Below are 15,788 nucleotides of genomic sequence, written 5' to 3'. Positions count from 1 at the left end.
GCATACAGGTGGGATTCCACCTGATCAGCTCAGCTGCACACTCGCGACGCACAAACTCTAGTATTTCCCAGCAGATGCTGATCCAAAAGGTTTGTGCGGCATGCAGTACGGAGGAATGCCGACCAGCAGTTGGATTATTTTGAATTTCTTGGACATTTGGACTGGCCGGCCTGCCCTGGCCTGGCCTGAATAAGAGGAGCACCGGCAGCGATTGTTCCTTGTCCATCTCCATCTCCATCCATCCACCTGTAGGCTTCAGCAACGTAACCCAACCAAAAGCTAGCAGACGACGATGCACCCGGTGCCTCCGCGGTCGAGCCCCGGCAACATCGCCGCCGCCACGCGGGTGCACCCTTCCGACGCCGACGCCCTTCACCACAGCTGCCCCGCCGCCGCGGATCACCAGCCGGCGCTGTACACGGTGTGGAAGAGGTCCAGCATGGGCTTCCAGGGCACCGACGGCTTCTGCGTCTACGACGACGCCGGCGCCCTCGCCTTCCGCGTCGACAACTACTCAAGGCGCCGCAAGCTCTTCGCCGGCGAGCTCCTGCTCATGGACGGCCATGGCGCGCCCCTTCTGGCACTCCGCCCACAGGTCATTAGCTACTCCAGTTCATCTTTGCAAATTCCGCAATGCATGCCCTTTCTTGTTAGGTGGCCAAAGATATCTACTGTTGTTTTCTTTATATTTTGCAATGCGATCCAAAACTTCAGTCTGCGGTCTGTAAGAACCTTGTGATTGGCTTTCTATAAAAGCAGGACAGTACTCTGTTTCAAAAAAGAAAGAAAAAAACTCAATCCGCAGCACCCATTGTAGTAGTACTAAAAAAAAGTGATTCCTCAAATATGAATAACTACTTATTTCCTTGTACTCGTAAAATAAATTCAACTGCCTGCAAGATCATACAGATGCTGCAAGAAAACCTGTAAACCCTGTACTGCAAAAACACAAGCGCTAGCGTCCAAATGCTTGCACACAAAATGCTTTGTTTTCTCTCATATGCCTTTCGCCCATAATTTTCCTCTTCATGCTTTGTAATACATGTCACAGGCTTACAGCTGTAGTTTGCAATAAAGATACGACAATAGCAGCAAAATAAAATAAACATATTGCAGCATCAGTAGTATCTCCCCTGGACCCTGGTTAATTTTTCTCTGCCCGGCAGTTTTGACAAAGCAGAACAACCTTGCAACTACCAAATATTATGACACTAACAATGCCCCCTCTTGCCGCGGCAGATTTTCAGCATGCGCGATCAGTGGAACTGTTACAGAGCATCAGAAGAAGCTGGTGACAAGAGCTCCTCCAGGCGGCAACACCTCTTCTCCATGAGGAAATGCTCACTTGCAAAAAGCAATGAGGAAGCAGAGGTGCACATATCAGGATGCACCGCTTCATCAGATCATGACTCCCAAGCTCCTACCTTCAGGGTGCAGGGTAGCTTCTGGAGGAGAAGCTGCAAGATCCGAAAAGGCAACGGGGAGGAGGTGGCTAGGATAACTAGGAAGAAAGCCGGCGCAGTGTCGGAGACGGTCACACTTGGCGAAGATGTCTTCAGCCTTACCATCATGCCAAATGTCGATCGCTCAATGGTCATGGCTTTCGTTGTCATTTTGGATCGTATATGCCAGAGGCCATACAAACCTTTAATATGTTCTTCATAGTTCATGCCTTCCGGCTTCCAGTTGCCGAAGCCCTAATTGAACCCATGAAACTTGATGCTGAAAGTGGTAAACACTGAAATTCAACAAGGGCAATGAGGAGCTGAGGCAGTAAGATTGGACAGGTAGGGACTGCAGCAGCTAATTGCATCTGTCAACTGTCTGAAGCCAGCATGTAACATGTCCTAACTTTTTAAGCAAGAGATGGAAATTCAGAATTAAACTGGAATCTGGCATTGCAATGCATAATGGATTCCAGTGATGTAAATTTCAAGGATAGTTCATTGATGTTGTTAACAAAGATGCCACCACAATTTGCCAAGAAAACTTGAAAGAGAAACGTCAAAATCAGGGAATGACGCAACAAAACTAACAAAATTGGTTTCACCATTTTATCGTTCTTCTGTAAAAAGTTGTGCAATAAACAACATTTCAGACAGCAAGCATGAAAACACACTAAAACCTTAACAAATAGTAGGCAAACATATGAGCAGGTTGTACCACTAGAAACTACACTTCACAAGGAGTCTAGCAAAATTTGTTTTGACATTTTTAGAGCAGTACACAAATAACTAAGCATTTAAATCACTTTTGCAATATTAAAGCATAAGTAAATCTACAGCAAAGTAACATGAAAAAAAAATATTTTTATTGAGTAGGTCTAAGCTAGAGGAATCCAACAAAATTTAATTTGCATTTTTTTGATTTTTCTATGATTTACTATGATTTTCCAAAGTTTCAGCCGATTTATTGAAAAAGAGCCCTTCGCAGCACTATTCATATGAGTCTTGGTTTGTGCAGATAGACCCCTGAACTTTTTCAATTGTCGCGTGGAGCCCCTGGTCGCGATTTGGAGCAGAGGAGCTTGGTAAAACGCCGATTCCGGCGATGAGGTGGCTTGCCGGTGGCGAGGGAGGGGTGAGGGAGCATGAGGGACACGAGAGCTACCTGTGGGTGGTCTCGGTTGATGCCGGGGTGGCCGGAGGAGGGGCGGCGCCGGGAGCAGTACTTCGGATGGCGATGGTGGCGGCGTGTGGCGGCACTCCGGTGAGTGGCCGGTGACAGGGCGGCCATGGGAGGGTTCCGCAGGGCCGGACGAAGTGTGGGCGCTCGGCGGCGCGACACAGAGGCGCGTGCGCACGGCTCGCGGCGAACAACAGACGCACGGACGGCGCCGTGGCAAAGTTGGGCACGGGAGCGAGCTGGCCGGTTCGGGAGGCTTCGAGAGCGAGGATAGGCACGGGAGGAGATGACAGCTGGGGCCCACAACTAGGTAAAATATCAGGGATGTTGCAATGCAATGCAATGCAAGGTAGGCATCCGAGATTCATCCCAGCGCATGTACGCCATGAAAATAAATGGTGAAAGCCACGGATTGCGACTCGCTGGTCCGTGCCACAGCTTTCAGACGCCCTGCCTTGCTCCCTCATGTCAAAACTGTACTCCCCTTCCTCTGCCGCCTCCTTTCTCCCGGGCACACGTACTGCCTGCCGCCTCCTGCCATTTCCCACCCGCCCATCCATCCCTCTACCTTCCTTCTCAGACGCCAACACCATGGGCAATAGGATCCATCCGTCCGATGCCGGACGCGGCGGCATCGGGTCGCCGGCCGCCGGTGTACACGGTCTGGAAGAGGTCCAGCATGGGCTTCCAGGGCACCGACGGCTTCTGCGTCTACGACGACGCGGGCAGGCTGGCGTTCCGGGTCGACAACTACTCCCGGCGGCGGAAGCTCTGCGCCGGCGAGCTCTTGCTCATGGATGGACAGGGCACGCCGCTCCTGTCCCTCAGGCCGCAGGTGATTACTCTACCATTTCTCAAGCATCATCTAGGGGCAGCAAATGACTTCCTGCTTGTTTAATTAGGAGATGCATGCATTTTTTTTCCCTCAGCTTTCAAGAATCAGTTTCTATTGCCTTACTTGATTAAGGCATCAAAACAATTATTGCCAATACAGCACCAGACACTCATCGATTGTTCTTGAGGTTATCCTTTACGGTGTTCTTTTTCTTCCCTGTTAATTAGTAGTAGTTTCTTGGAAGCGACATATAAAGTAATAGCAAAGTATCAAATTTATTAATTAGCAATCCTTAAAAGCTTGATCAAAACTGGCTGAACTTTACAGTCTACTATTAGTGATGAGTTTCTTGAATTATTAGTTTCTTGAATCAAAATCTGGAGGTATCAGAAATCTATTATGCCCTCAAAAAAAATCAGAAATATATTATTAGTTTCTTGGATTATTATTTACAGTCTACATGCATGTAGTGATCAATCACAAATGTCAACTTTACATTTTTGCTATCTCCTTAATTATTCAAGCTGTCCCATTTAATCTTCTCTTTCCCGGAAAATGACAGCGGTTTAGAGGCCGTCAGATGAAATGCATTTACCCTTAATTTTGTTCAGTGGACTGGTACCTCCAGATTAATTCAAAGATTTGGTGACCTGGGACAAGATTTAGGTGCCACTGAGTAGGACGAATCCAAGGAAAATGAATGCAATCGCCTACCAAAACAAGCAAACAAAACTGCTTTCATAAGGGAAAAAAATCGTATACAAATGTCTTATTCTGATGTTGCACACACACACACACACACACACACACACACACACACACACACACACACACATATATATATATATATATATATATATATATCTTATTATTATTTTACTATATTGAAACCTTTTCTTTGCAACTTGCAACACGAAAAGCACAAGCATGATCACAAAACCAGGTTTACTGCATGTCCTTTCCGCAATCAGTTTTTGACTAAGCAAAACCAGAGCTACTAACCAAGGTAAAAAAAAAAACTGTTTTTTTCATTATTGTAACAGCTTCTCAGTCTGCACGATCGCTGGAATTGCTACATGGCAACGGAAGAAGAAGGCGTCGACAAGAAGCCGTCTCCCACATCACAGCAGCAGGTTTTCACGATGAGTAGGTGCTCAGCTCTGAAGAGCAGCGACGAAGCAGAGGTCCGCATGTCAGCAGCAGGCACCGCTGCATCGTCATCATCTGGCCTCAGCTGCGAGCACCCGCAGGCCGCCGCTCCGGCCTACCGGATCGAGGGCTCCTTCTCCAGGAGGAACTGCAAGATCCGTAGTGGCAGCGACGGCAAGGAGGCGGCACGGATAACGAGGAAGACCGCCGGCGTGGCGTCCAGGCCGGTGGCGACGCTCGAAGACGACGTGTTCAGCCTCGCCGTCCGGCCAGGCGTCGACGTGGCGACGATCATGGCTATTGTTGTTGTGATGGACAGGATCTGTCACAAACCATGCACGCCCATGGTGTGCTCGTCACAGTAGAGGTGTAGTCATGGTGAGACAGATATCAAGACAGTGTAAACCGTAGGTGTAGCAGTAGCTGAGAGCCAGACATCAACGCAGCGACTCCTCACTAACCCGTTTTGCGTCTCTGCAATGTTACCTCCAAGAAATTTAAGTATAGAGCATTTTGGTTTAATAGGTACGCATAATGTGACCTGAGGTTGCTAAGAACATGAGAAAATGGCATGCATTTGCTAGTGCCTAGCCTGGTGGATAACTGAAGCACTAAATTCTAGCCCATCTCTGAGGGTACTCTTGTTTCAGGGACCATGATCATTTTCAACAACGCCACAGAACAATAGCCTCGATTCCCACCACAGAAACAACCACTTGTTAACATTTGTCAAGTACTCCAGGGCAAGCACACGACTACATCCAGAAAATTGCCTGCTGCAGGTTGCCTAGTACATCGGCAATGTCCTGAGATAGCGGCATAGTACCAACTTGCCAGGTGCAAGAAGAAATAGCCACGTATGTCCCAGTTGCCCCCAAATCAAAACTAAACCAAAGCCTGCAACATGTGCATTTTCAACGTAAGCTAAGGCAAGCTTTTCAGAATGCAGCTCACGTCACCGCCAAGGCGCCAAAAACAAGCTCACAATGGGCTCCAGCTAGGAGCATCCCGTGGGAACAAAGTGATCTAGATACCAAGCAGGGCACAATGAAAAGGATGACAACGACTAAACTTAACCAAGTCAAAGATGCAAATCAGTAAAAGTGGGAGCTTTAAGATCTAACCAGTTACAAGAGATGAATTCACCTAAGCGTAAAGCAAGCCAAGTGTTAACATTCAAGACTAAGCAAAACTGGTGCATTCTTTAGATTCTTGCCGCATCAATTGGGATCAACGGATCATAGCCTCTCTACCCACAGCACGACAATAATAAAAACGAAGAAAAGAAAGTGCAAACCATGTTCGATGATTTTCAAACAGAACATTTGTCAAGAACTTACAATCAGAACCATCAGCATGGAGCCATGGAATAAAGTTTAACCAAGTCAGCCAGAGATCGTCAGAGTTCTGGAATTCATGAATCAGCTTAACTTTTGACGTTTGGACAGAAGCACGGGAAAACAGAAGCACCATGTTAAGAGGCAACTTATTCAGTGAAAAGGCCACTGCCGGCCAAGATTCTCCAAAGCACAAACATAATGGATAGTCGGCACTAGGAATAAAACTTTAGCTCACCGCAAAATAAGTACACATACATCTTTCGGTCCTAATCCATTTTATTTAAAACAGTATCAGTTTAACTATTAGCTGTGACTTTTAAAAAAAAAAACTATTAGCTGTGTAACTTGAGTCGTTCCAGACTTAAAGCATACTGAAGACAAAAATTTCCACTGAAAGGATTGATGGGGCAGATCTAACTACATAATATCAATGTACTTCCTGAAGTAGACCTATTATGAACAGAATATTGCCGTTGAACAATTTGAAAGGAGGAGGCAATCTCAATTCATGTCAGTGTTTAAAATGAGAAAAATATAAAGGTCATATGATTCTATAAGATACCATAAATTTTCTCCTTAGCCCTGAAGTATAACTTTTACTTTTACTTTTTGTAGGGTTTGGGCTTCAGAAAATGATTTAGCCAAAGTAACAAATGACCATAGTATTTTTGTACACTACTTGTGATTTGTGAGTCTGAGTCATAGCCAGAGCTACCAATCACTAATGGCTGCCTAATTTGATAACTGAAAATGGCTAAATTGTATATCCTCACTTACAGAGCTATGATTTCATAAAGAGAAAATTTGCAGTAAGGATATACTTCATCCAGCAAACACCTGATGCTCTGTAGTACATTAAAACTAGTTTCTAATCTAGAAGGTTTGCCCGTAAGAATGCAATCCTTACAAGAGATGACTATTTCCCCATAGTACACAACATAGCACATTAGCATCATTCTAGTTCACACCACTGAACATTAGTCCAACACCATATCAGTTAAATGATATCTGGATTGCAACAATGGAGACAAGGCAGCAGCAAGGCTTATTTATGAAAACAGTCAGATCAACCTAGAAACTAACTACTATAGAAGAGTTAATTCTAGGAGAAAAGAGCACGGTACTCATTGGCCTCATGAGCCATTTCTTCCATGCTTCTATCTTTTCTCTCAATGTCCAGGTCAAGCTTCTCCTTCAATTCTTTCTCTTTCACATCAATCTATTATACCAAGGAAAGGGGTAAGCTTTATTTGATCAGATGTCATAATAAAATAACCACATTGATGGAAAACTATGCCACGTACCGCATCATATATTTCATCATTTTTCTCAAAATCCCCTTTCTTCCTCGGGATGACATGAATGTGGACATGTGGAACTGTTTGGCCAGCTTGAGGACCATCCTGGTAAGTAATATCACTTGTTAACAAGCAACATCATGTTCGTCATTCATAGAATATAACAAGAACTCCAAAACAAGCTCCAAAGGTACAATTAGTAAAAGAGCAAAAAAAAAAAGAGTTAGCATAGGTTGTATACTTGTATGACATAGTATAAATATATATGATATTCTCCACAATGTTCATCATTCTGACATTTTAGACATTCAAATAGGACACTACTTTTGTATTGCATAAATTTGGGTCATTGAGTACTGAAAGGATGAGCTCACTACAACAATAAAATTGAAGCATATATCACACCTGAATAGCAAAGGTAAGTGAAGATGCTTTATGATACTGCTCAAGACGTACACCGACTTCCTTTGCAGTAACCCATAAGTCACACGTCTCATCAGAACTTAGATCAGCAAATCTTTTCACTTCACGCTTGGGGCACACAAGAACATGTATGTATTGTCAAGGGGAAAAAATGATGCATATAGAATAATTTTTTTTTCTCAATATGAACCCCACTCAAGTGGGAGCCGCCTGGCACTGGGTCTGCCCTTTAATATGTGATGCATCAAACTTCAAGTCGAATAAAACTTGTGTGTGATGTGACCTCTAAAACAGCTGAAAAACAGGTGTAAAAAGAAGAGAACCAATGCAAAGGTTTTGCGGAAACTTCCACTGCTCAGTTTATTTTCTAGAGTCATATTTGTTTTCGGGTGCTCTTCATGAACCTTACCGAAGTACCAGCAATCCATTAATTAGTTGTCTGCAGAGACAAAGGCGGTATTGGAATGTGGGTGCACAGGCATGTTAGTGATAAAAACTGCCCAAAAATTAGCTTCCAAGAAAGTGTTGTACCAGCTTTACTGAAATAAAAGGATATGACCTGCATAAGAAAGGTTACATGGTTAAGAAAAATCTGCAGAACCCTAACTGATAAAAATGAGATGCAATGTGGTAGTTTCCTTTACACAGCCTAATTGCAATGCCCATGAGGCCATGACAAGCTCTAGTCGCTAGTGTCAGGTTTCATTCATCAGGGGAACAATCTAGAATGTAACTGTAATGGCTTCTCCAGGTAGGCAGGGATTAGATCAAGTAGCATCAAATTGCCGGAAAGTTAGTTCAAATTACCATTTAAGCAGAAGGCATTGCCCATAATCCTTGCCTATCGAAACAATCCCCCCCTAATGGTACGGTAGTACACTGGCGCCTGGCTGAATTTATTATTAGGAGAGGCAATGGTTCCCAACAAAAAAAAAAGAGTTTTATTTAGCATTTGGGACTCAGTGTTTGATCAACGTAGCTTTCATCAGCCACGTTTGCGCAAGAAAGATGAGGAAAAGTTGCCCCTTTATCTCGCGATGGCTAATGTTCTAGCACCAACAAGCTAAAAATGATTGCTACGGCGTAGGGACTAGCAGTGAGCAAATGTCGGAGCGTGGCGGCAGGTACATGATCAACCAAGCAAAAGCATCGGCAAAGGCGAAGTGAAAAGAGAGTGGGGGGTATTACCAGGGAGGAGGGGGCGGAGGTTGACCATGGCGTAGGAGAGGGGAGTGGCGTGGAAGACCTCCCTGGCATCGATCTTGTAGGGCCCGAACTTGTAGGTGGTCTCCATCCCCGGCGGCGGCGGCGGCTGCTGAAAAGGGGAGGAGGAGGCGCGCGGGTTGCGGCAGGGGGTGAAGGAAGCGAGGAGGCGGAGCGACTGCGACTCTGCCTCTGCCTCTCCGGAGAGGAAAGCAAGGCAAGGACAGAGCACAGTTGTGGGCTTCGAAGTAAAGTGGGCCTAGATTTATAGGCCCATTCGCAAGTTTGTTCCCCCTCTGCTTGGGGCGCGTCTTTTTCTTTTTTTATATTTAAAAAAATAAAAATTTCAAAATTATATGTCGGTTTTGAAAATTTTCGAAAATACCCCCGGTCGCCCGGCCCAGGGGCGACAGGGGTCCTGTCGCCCAAGCAACGGGCGATAGGACCTTAATGTAATTTTTTTTGAATTTGCAAAGAGGTCCCTGGTCGGGGGGAGGGGGGCCTGTCGCCCCCCACGGGCGACAGGGGGCCTCCCACCCTATATAAGCCCCGGCCTCCATTTTCTTCTCATTTGAGCCCAAAAATTGCACCAAAAATTCAGAAAAAAAGAGAGGGGTGAGGAGAAGAAAAACGGCGAAACTCTGCCGAATTCCGCACTTGTGATCTACCGGTAACTTCCGTATGAATCCGTTGATATTGTATAACAATTTAATTTAATTAGCGGATTATCTGAATTAGATTTGATGCTTTAGAACACTCGTTTAGTATTACAATTTCAGTACTATTACAGACTTATTTTTAAATTAATTATGAATTAGAATAGAATTATGACAGTACCTTATTGATATTGCAGCATAAGGCAATGACTGCCTCCAATTGTGGAGGATTTTCATGGACCGAAGAAAAATCTAGTATAATACTTGATATCATGACCCATCTTGTTATCAGTAAGAAGTTGGATCTGTTAGCGGATGGTACGATAGAGATGGTGTTGTCCAAAGTAGTAGAGTTTAAAGATTTGACATTATTTCGAGGTATTACAACGCAAGATGTAAAGGGACACCTGCTAGAATGTCGGAAGATATACACGAGAGTATGTGAACTAACGAATCATCCTAATATCATTGGATTCTTACAAAGTTCTTGTAAGATATGGATGCGACCAGAAGTGTATGAGATGCACATTAAGGTAACTCTCATTCAGTTCTAATCCCGCCCGTCATTTGGAATCCATATGTTTGAAACAGTAACATTATTGTTTAATTATATGATAGGATTACCCCGAGGACACGGAGTTGATTAACAAATCGATACCAAATTTCCGTAAATTGGTATGTATCTTCGGTGGAATTATGCCGCAAACTAGGCGAAGAAGGTGAAGAAGATCTTCGGGTGATAGTACTTGGCCTCCACAAGAACAGATGACCGGAGGTTCGTCAAGTCATGCTGCAGCACCTCAAGCACCAAGTTGTGTTAACTTGGATGACAACATGGATGACTTCATGCCCCGCAAACCATGGCCTCCAACACATGATGTTCCTTCCCTTGTACATGAACCTAGATCCAGAAAAAAGATAAAGGGAAGAGGGAAGAGGTTCATCAAGTCATGCTGCAGCACCTCAAGCACCAACTTGTGTTAACTGGGATGACGACATGGATGACTTTATGCCCCCCCAAACCATGGCCTCCAAGTGTAGCAGCACCGTCCAAATTAAACTGGTTTAAATGCACTAACCATCATCTTAATACTTAATCAAGTTATTGTGCACTTAAAACGGTGTAACCTGACAGGCTGTCGGGTAAAATCCCGATTAAACTACTGTACTCCAGGATCAAAATTGCACTTAGACCCGTACGAAGACGAGCACAGGTGTTACCAGCATACAGAAATCTTCAAATTAATTTACAACACAGGTTTTACATAAAGTCTTAAATACAAACAACAGAGTTCAAACGCACAGCGGAAGTTTAAAACTGAGTTCGAAATACAATACGATAGCTACGACGACGATAAAAGGTGAGCTCCACATCCTGCCCACCGATGTGACGCCAACCTGCCCAATCTTCACGGGGAAGACGGGGCCCACTCGACGGTCCAACCTGGAGGAAGCGGCTGTCCAATCCAGGACGCACAAATCTCCTCGAAGTCCGCCGGGACACAACCTGCTCAGAAGGGTTACAACAACAACCCTGAGTATACAAATACTCAGCAAGGCTTACCCGACTCGGGGTATACTTAACCCATTACCTAGACATGCAAAGCTTTTTGCCTCTGGAGTTCTTTTGCTGAAAGGCTGCTAGATGTGAATCCTTACTTTCAATATTTTAGCTCCATTTAGTATATCAAGTATTAACTAAGTTCGCCTATTCATCTAAAACACACATGGTGGAACAGATTATCTTTTAGTAACTTCCAAACCAGTCTTTTCCAATCCGTTTTCATTCCACTTTCTTACTACGATGTGACAAAGAGATCAAGGCTCTCATAACCGCGAGTCACGGCGAATCGATCCGATTTAACCTTGCAAGGTGGACCTAACTCACACGACACATGTAAGCCCCGTCGGGCCATGCGCGTCAACTGTTTCCACATTACCACGGCATCTGAACTACGCCTGCTAAAACCCAGGTGATGGGCCCCTCGCAGTGAACTCCCGGAGAACCTGGAGGCGGCATCCTATCCAACACCCGCCAACTCCCACGCCCAGCGTAGCATGGCGGAATTCAAATCACCGCTATAAGGTGGTACACAGCTTACCGGTTTCGACTACCTCCCACTTCCGGTATGTGGTTAGTACTGTTCAATCCTCGATCAGCACTGCCAACAACGGAACGGTCCTCAATCGACACAGGCGGAGATTTCTTTTCATCCATTCTATACCAAAACCAACTCATTTCCGCCCGGTCTCCATTTCTCTTTACTCGACAAATCATTTCAAGCCAAAGCTAAGGGATCAAGATCCTAAACTCGCGAGTGACAGTAATCACTCGACTTCTACCGAAATCCTATTTAGCAAAGCAATTCTATCGACACCTGCATACTAGTATAGGCCCACGGTACCTAGGGAAACATGCATACTATGGTTCCACTCAACTCCTAGAACATAAATGCACAATACTTAAATAAACATTGAATAATTAAAATAAGGTTATGCTCCGGGGCTTGCCTTGCAGGTCAGCGGGGTTAACTAGGTCTCCGGGGGCGTGCCCAACGGCGTCCTCCTGCTGCACTCCTGCTCGTGGCTCCTGGACCGGCTCAGCAACTAGCTCGTGGACAGCGTCGTTCGTGGCGTCTACACGAATAAAATATGCCATGCAACAGATAGGACACAGAGTAATGCATAAGAGCTTATGATGCGAAAACAAAGTTCAAACATTTAGCCTAAAGTGTTTCCTTCGAAAACAACTACTAAAACGACTTAGGTTAGCATGGATTAACAGGAATTTGCTTTGCATGCATGAAACAATTAACTAACCCTAGCAAGTAAACGAAGTATAAATAGATCTACCCAAAAGCGCATAGCAACAGGCCATGAAACTTTTACAGTGGACTACATATGAAATGAGTAAGCCACTGCGAATTTTCCATAATTTTTAGAGCCATAGAACAAGTGGTACAAAATAAACTAGGTTAAACACAAATTGAATTTTTCATCAGAGAAAAAGTGATAAAATGCATGCCTAAGTATTTTTCCTCTAAAGAACATGATTTTAGAAACCTAACAAAATTTGTTTGGCATTTTTCGCATTTTTCTGTGAATTTCTAGGCAATTTAGAATTACCAGCCGAAATAATTGAAAGAAAAACATAAAAGAGAGGGGGGCTGACAGCCGGGCCCCACATGGCAGTGGGCGCCGGCCCAGCTCGTCCCCCTCCTCTGCTCTGCCCCGTGCGGGCCGGCGCACACCGGGGCGCGCCTGGTGCGCGCGCGGCGGCTGCTGGCGGGCCGGCCGGCGGCGCAGCGCTGGCGGGCCCGCGCGCAGGGGCCCGCGCACCCGCAGCCCGCGCGGAGGCGGCGCGAGGCGGGGCGACGCGGCGGCGGCACTCCAGTCCAGGGGCGGCGGCGACTGGCGGCGGCGGCGTGCGGCGTTCCGGCGGCGGCCGCGGGGTGGGGCGGCTTGAGCTCCGGGGAGGCTAGGCGTCCCTAGGGCGTGCGGCAGCGGCGAGGGGCGGCGCCCAGGGAGGTCCGGCGGCGTGCGCGCGGAGGCGGCGGCGCGTTCCGCGGCGGCGCGGCAGCGAATCGACGGCGGCGCAGAGCTGATTCGGGTGGGGAAAGCCGGGGAGTGAGATAGGGTTGCGGCCGAGCTCACCGTGGATCGATTTTGCGCGGAGGAAGGCTGGAAGGGGGTCGTCGACGTGAGGGCGAAGCTCGGGGCGGAGCTTCACGGAGGTCGACGATGGCGAGCGGCGGTCTGAGCTCGATTTCGGCCGGGGTAGGGCACGGTCGCGTTCGTGGAGGGATGGACGAGCTTCGGGGCGAGGTTGCGCAGCTCGGGGCGCGATGAATCGTGGCAGGGAGGCGAGCAGTGGCCGGTGCGACGAGCGACGGCGACTCTGCTCGACCTAGCTCCGCTCGAGCTCGAGGATGGGGATGGAAGGGAAGAACGGGACGAGGCAGGAAGGTTCGAGGGCGTCCGCGAGGTGAAGAGCGGCACTCACACGCGATGGCCGACGCGTGGAAGCTCGCCGCCGGCCACAGTCGCCGGTATGGCGTCGGGCGTCACAGTGACGAACACAGTGGAGACACTGTTTCTTCGTTTAAATGATTTTAGCCCGAGTTTGACTAGTTGAAACTCAAATTTTCATATGGGAACATGAAATTTGGCCAAAATAAAAGTTGTAGAGAAAAAGAAGATCTACAACTTTCGTTTTGGGCGAAAGTTGATTTGGAGCTCGGATCAAGGACAAAAACGAGATCGAACACAGCTAAGTAGATGTTTACTATGCAAACACGATTAGCGTTAACGACGAATTTGAGTTCACGATTAGCGAGTTAACTCTTGATTAGCGAGACGACTAACACAGGGGTGTTACACCAAGACATGATGTTCCCCCCTGTACATGAACGTAGATCCAGAAAAGAGAGAAAGGGAAAGGCAAGAGGTTCGTCGAGCCATACTACACCACCTGCAGCACCACCATCTGTCAACTGGGATGACGACCTAGATGATTTCATGCCATGATCTATAACATATGATGTTCATCGGTTCAAGATGTATTCGCATTTAGTATTGGTAATGTTGTATTATGATTGTATGTATGTCTCGTACCTAACTTGCATTCACTGGATATGTACATAATGTCGAGTTTAAATCGTAGTTAGTCCTAATGGAGCAGCGAAGCATAAACATACCATCTATCGTATGTGATGGAAAATACGAGAGTGATCAGAGGCGAATGTTGAAGTGTACAAATAAGCGGTCCACAGCTATCTCATTACAAATAAACATCAGAGATACAAACATCGGATATATCTAACCACCCCTAGGGCGTCGGACCCTCTTAGCCCTCAGCTGGGCACGGACATGGCCCTCGGAGTAGGTGTGACGATCCGGAGACCTCACCTGTGGCTCAGGACGCAAAAGGGGCTGCGGTGTCTGCTGCTGAGAGATCCCAAGTGGTACTCCTCCTAGCTGTGAATACCCCAAGACATCGGGGTCACCGTGCGCGCCAGGTGAGTCTGGAGTCAAGCTGTCGAGTTCCTCTAAGGTGGCGCCCTTGTTATCTGGAACAAACGTACTCGAAACAAACCCTGCGTAACATATAAACGTAAACCAACATATGTTGCGTGATAAATTAGTGAGTATATTGTGAGAGTGTTTTGTACCAACTAATTTACTACTACGTAACTAAAGTATCATTAAACTCCTACTTAAATGGTTCTACTATAGCACTAATTAAATTAAATTACTATACAATACCAATAGAAAAATACATAAGCTAAATGTAATAACCTGCAGATCACAAGTGCGCAATCCGGCAGGGCTTCGCCGCTTCCCTTCTCCTCACCCCTCTCTTTTTTTCTGGATTTTTGGTGGAATTTTTGGGCTCAAATGAGGAGGAAATGGGGGTAGAATGCTTATATAGGAGGGGAAGGGCCGGTCACCCGGGGGGGCGACAGGTCCCCCTGTCGCGCATGTGGGTGGGGGCCCCGGTCGCCCGAGGGGGGGGCGACAGGCCCCCTTGCGCCCGCGCGCCCACGGCCAGGGACTTTGTTGCAAATTTGAAAAAAAAATACATTTAGGGTCTGTCGTCTCCCTATAGGGCGACCGGGGTATATTTTTGAAATTTTTCGAAATGGACATATATTTTTGAAATTTTAATTTTTTTTAAATATAAAAAAGAAAAAATCGCGCTTGGGGCTGGGCCTGCAGTGAGTCCCCAGATCACCCCCATGTAAACTTGCAGCCCAAATAAACATTAGCTACAAGATGAAAAAAACAGATGAGCAGAGCAAAAGCGATGCAATCCAAGGGTGCATCAATCCGTTGACTTGCTGCTGCTACGATGCATGCAAGCTCAAAAGTGATGAGCAGAGTTGGATAGAGAAGGTGGAAGAAAGACGAAGTCAATCTAGCTAGGATAGGGACCGCCGGTATGTATGATGCAACATCCACTCGCATGCAAGAAAGGCAAGCTGCATGCTGTAAGAGCATAATGGCATTGTTTGTTGAGTTGACATGCATTATCTATAAGTTGTCCTGCAGTGTGCTTCCAAACACTAGCTAGCAAAATATAATGGTAGTGCATGCCGCGTCGGTTTTCCATTAATTGAATGGTGCATTGTTGCATGCATATGGAATTATTTTGTCAAAGGTGGTCCAGATTAGAGTTTCTATAATTTGCATACGGAGGCGGTTTGTATAGTATACGTTGCCAACAAAGTAAAGAGTCGTCATGCAATAGAAGTCAAAC

At 46.3% G+C, this 15,788-nt stretch overlaps 3 protein-coding genes and 1 long non-coding RNA gene across 4 annotated transcripts; 2 read left to right on the top strand and 2 right to left on the bottom strand.

Annotated features, from left to right (window-relative positions):
• The first annotated feature begins 178 nt into the window (after positions 1–178).
• On the top strand, positions 179–1,701 carry LOC120643455 (protein LURP-one-related 5-like). The gene is made up of 2 exons (XM_039919816.1): positions 179–595; positions 1,240–1,701. Exons 1-2 carry the CDS (start codon positions 293–295, stop codon positions 1,663–1,665), a joined length of 729 nt encoding a protein of 242 aa, XP_039775750.1. The 5' UTR covers positions 179–292; the 3' UTR covers positions 1,666–1,701.
• On the bottom strand, positions 968–2,990 carry LOC120643456. The gene is made up of 2 exons (XR_005663014.1): positions 2,611–2,990; positions 968–1,722 (listed from the first exon to the last, which is right to left on the bottom strand). It is a non-coding gene; the product is annotated as an uncharacterized LOC120643456 (long non-coding RNA).
• Positions 2,991–3,042: 52 nt separating this feature from the next.
• Positions 3,043–5,235, top strand: LOC120643453 (protein LURP-one-related 5-like). Its single transcript, XM_039919813.1, has 2 exons — positions 3,043–3,460; positions 4,504–5,235. The coding sequence occupies exons 1-2, from the start codon at positions 3,242–3,244 to the stop codon at positions 4,972–4,974; spliced, it is 690 nt and encodes a 229-aa protein (XP_039775747.1). The 5' UTR covers positions 3,043–3,241; the 3' UTR covers positions 4,975–5,235.
• A 1,506-nt stretch (positions 5,236–6,741) lies between these two features.
• On the bottom strand, positions 6,742–9,078 carry LOC120643454 (bifunctional bis(5'-adenosyl)-triphosphatase/adenylylsulfatase FHIT-like). The gene is made up of 4 exons (XM_039919815.1): positions 8,857–9,078; positions 7,653–7,799; positions 7,254–7,352; positions 6,742–7,168 (listed from the first exon to the last, which is right to left on the bottom strand). The coding sequence occupies exons 1-4, from the start codon at positions 8,962–8,964 to the stop codon at positions 7,052–7,054; spliced, it is 471 nt and encodes a 156-aa protein (XP_039775749.1). The 5' UTR covers positions 8,965–9,078; the 3' UTR covers positions 6,742–7,051.
• Positions 9,079–15,788: the final 6,710 nt, after the last annotated feature.

Source organism: Panicum virgatum, chromosome 8K (genome assembly GCF_016808335.1).
Source record: "Panicum virgatum strain AP13 chromosome 8K, P.virgatum_v5, whole genome shotgun sequence".
NCBI classification, from domain to species: domain Eukaryota; kingdom Viridiplantae; phylum Streptophyta; class Magnoliopsida; order Poales; family Poaceae; genus Panicum; species Panicum virgatum.
This window is presented reverse-complemented; position numbering and strand designations above follow the sequence as displayed.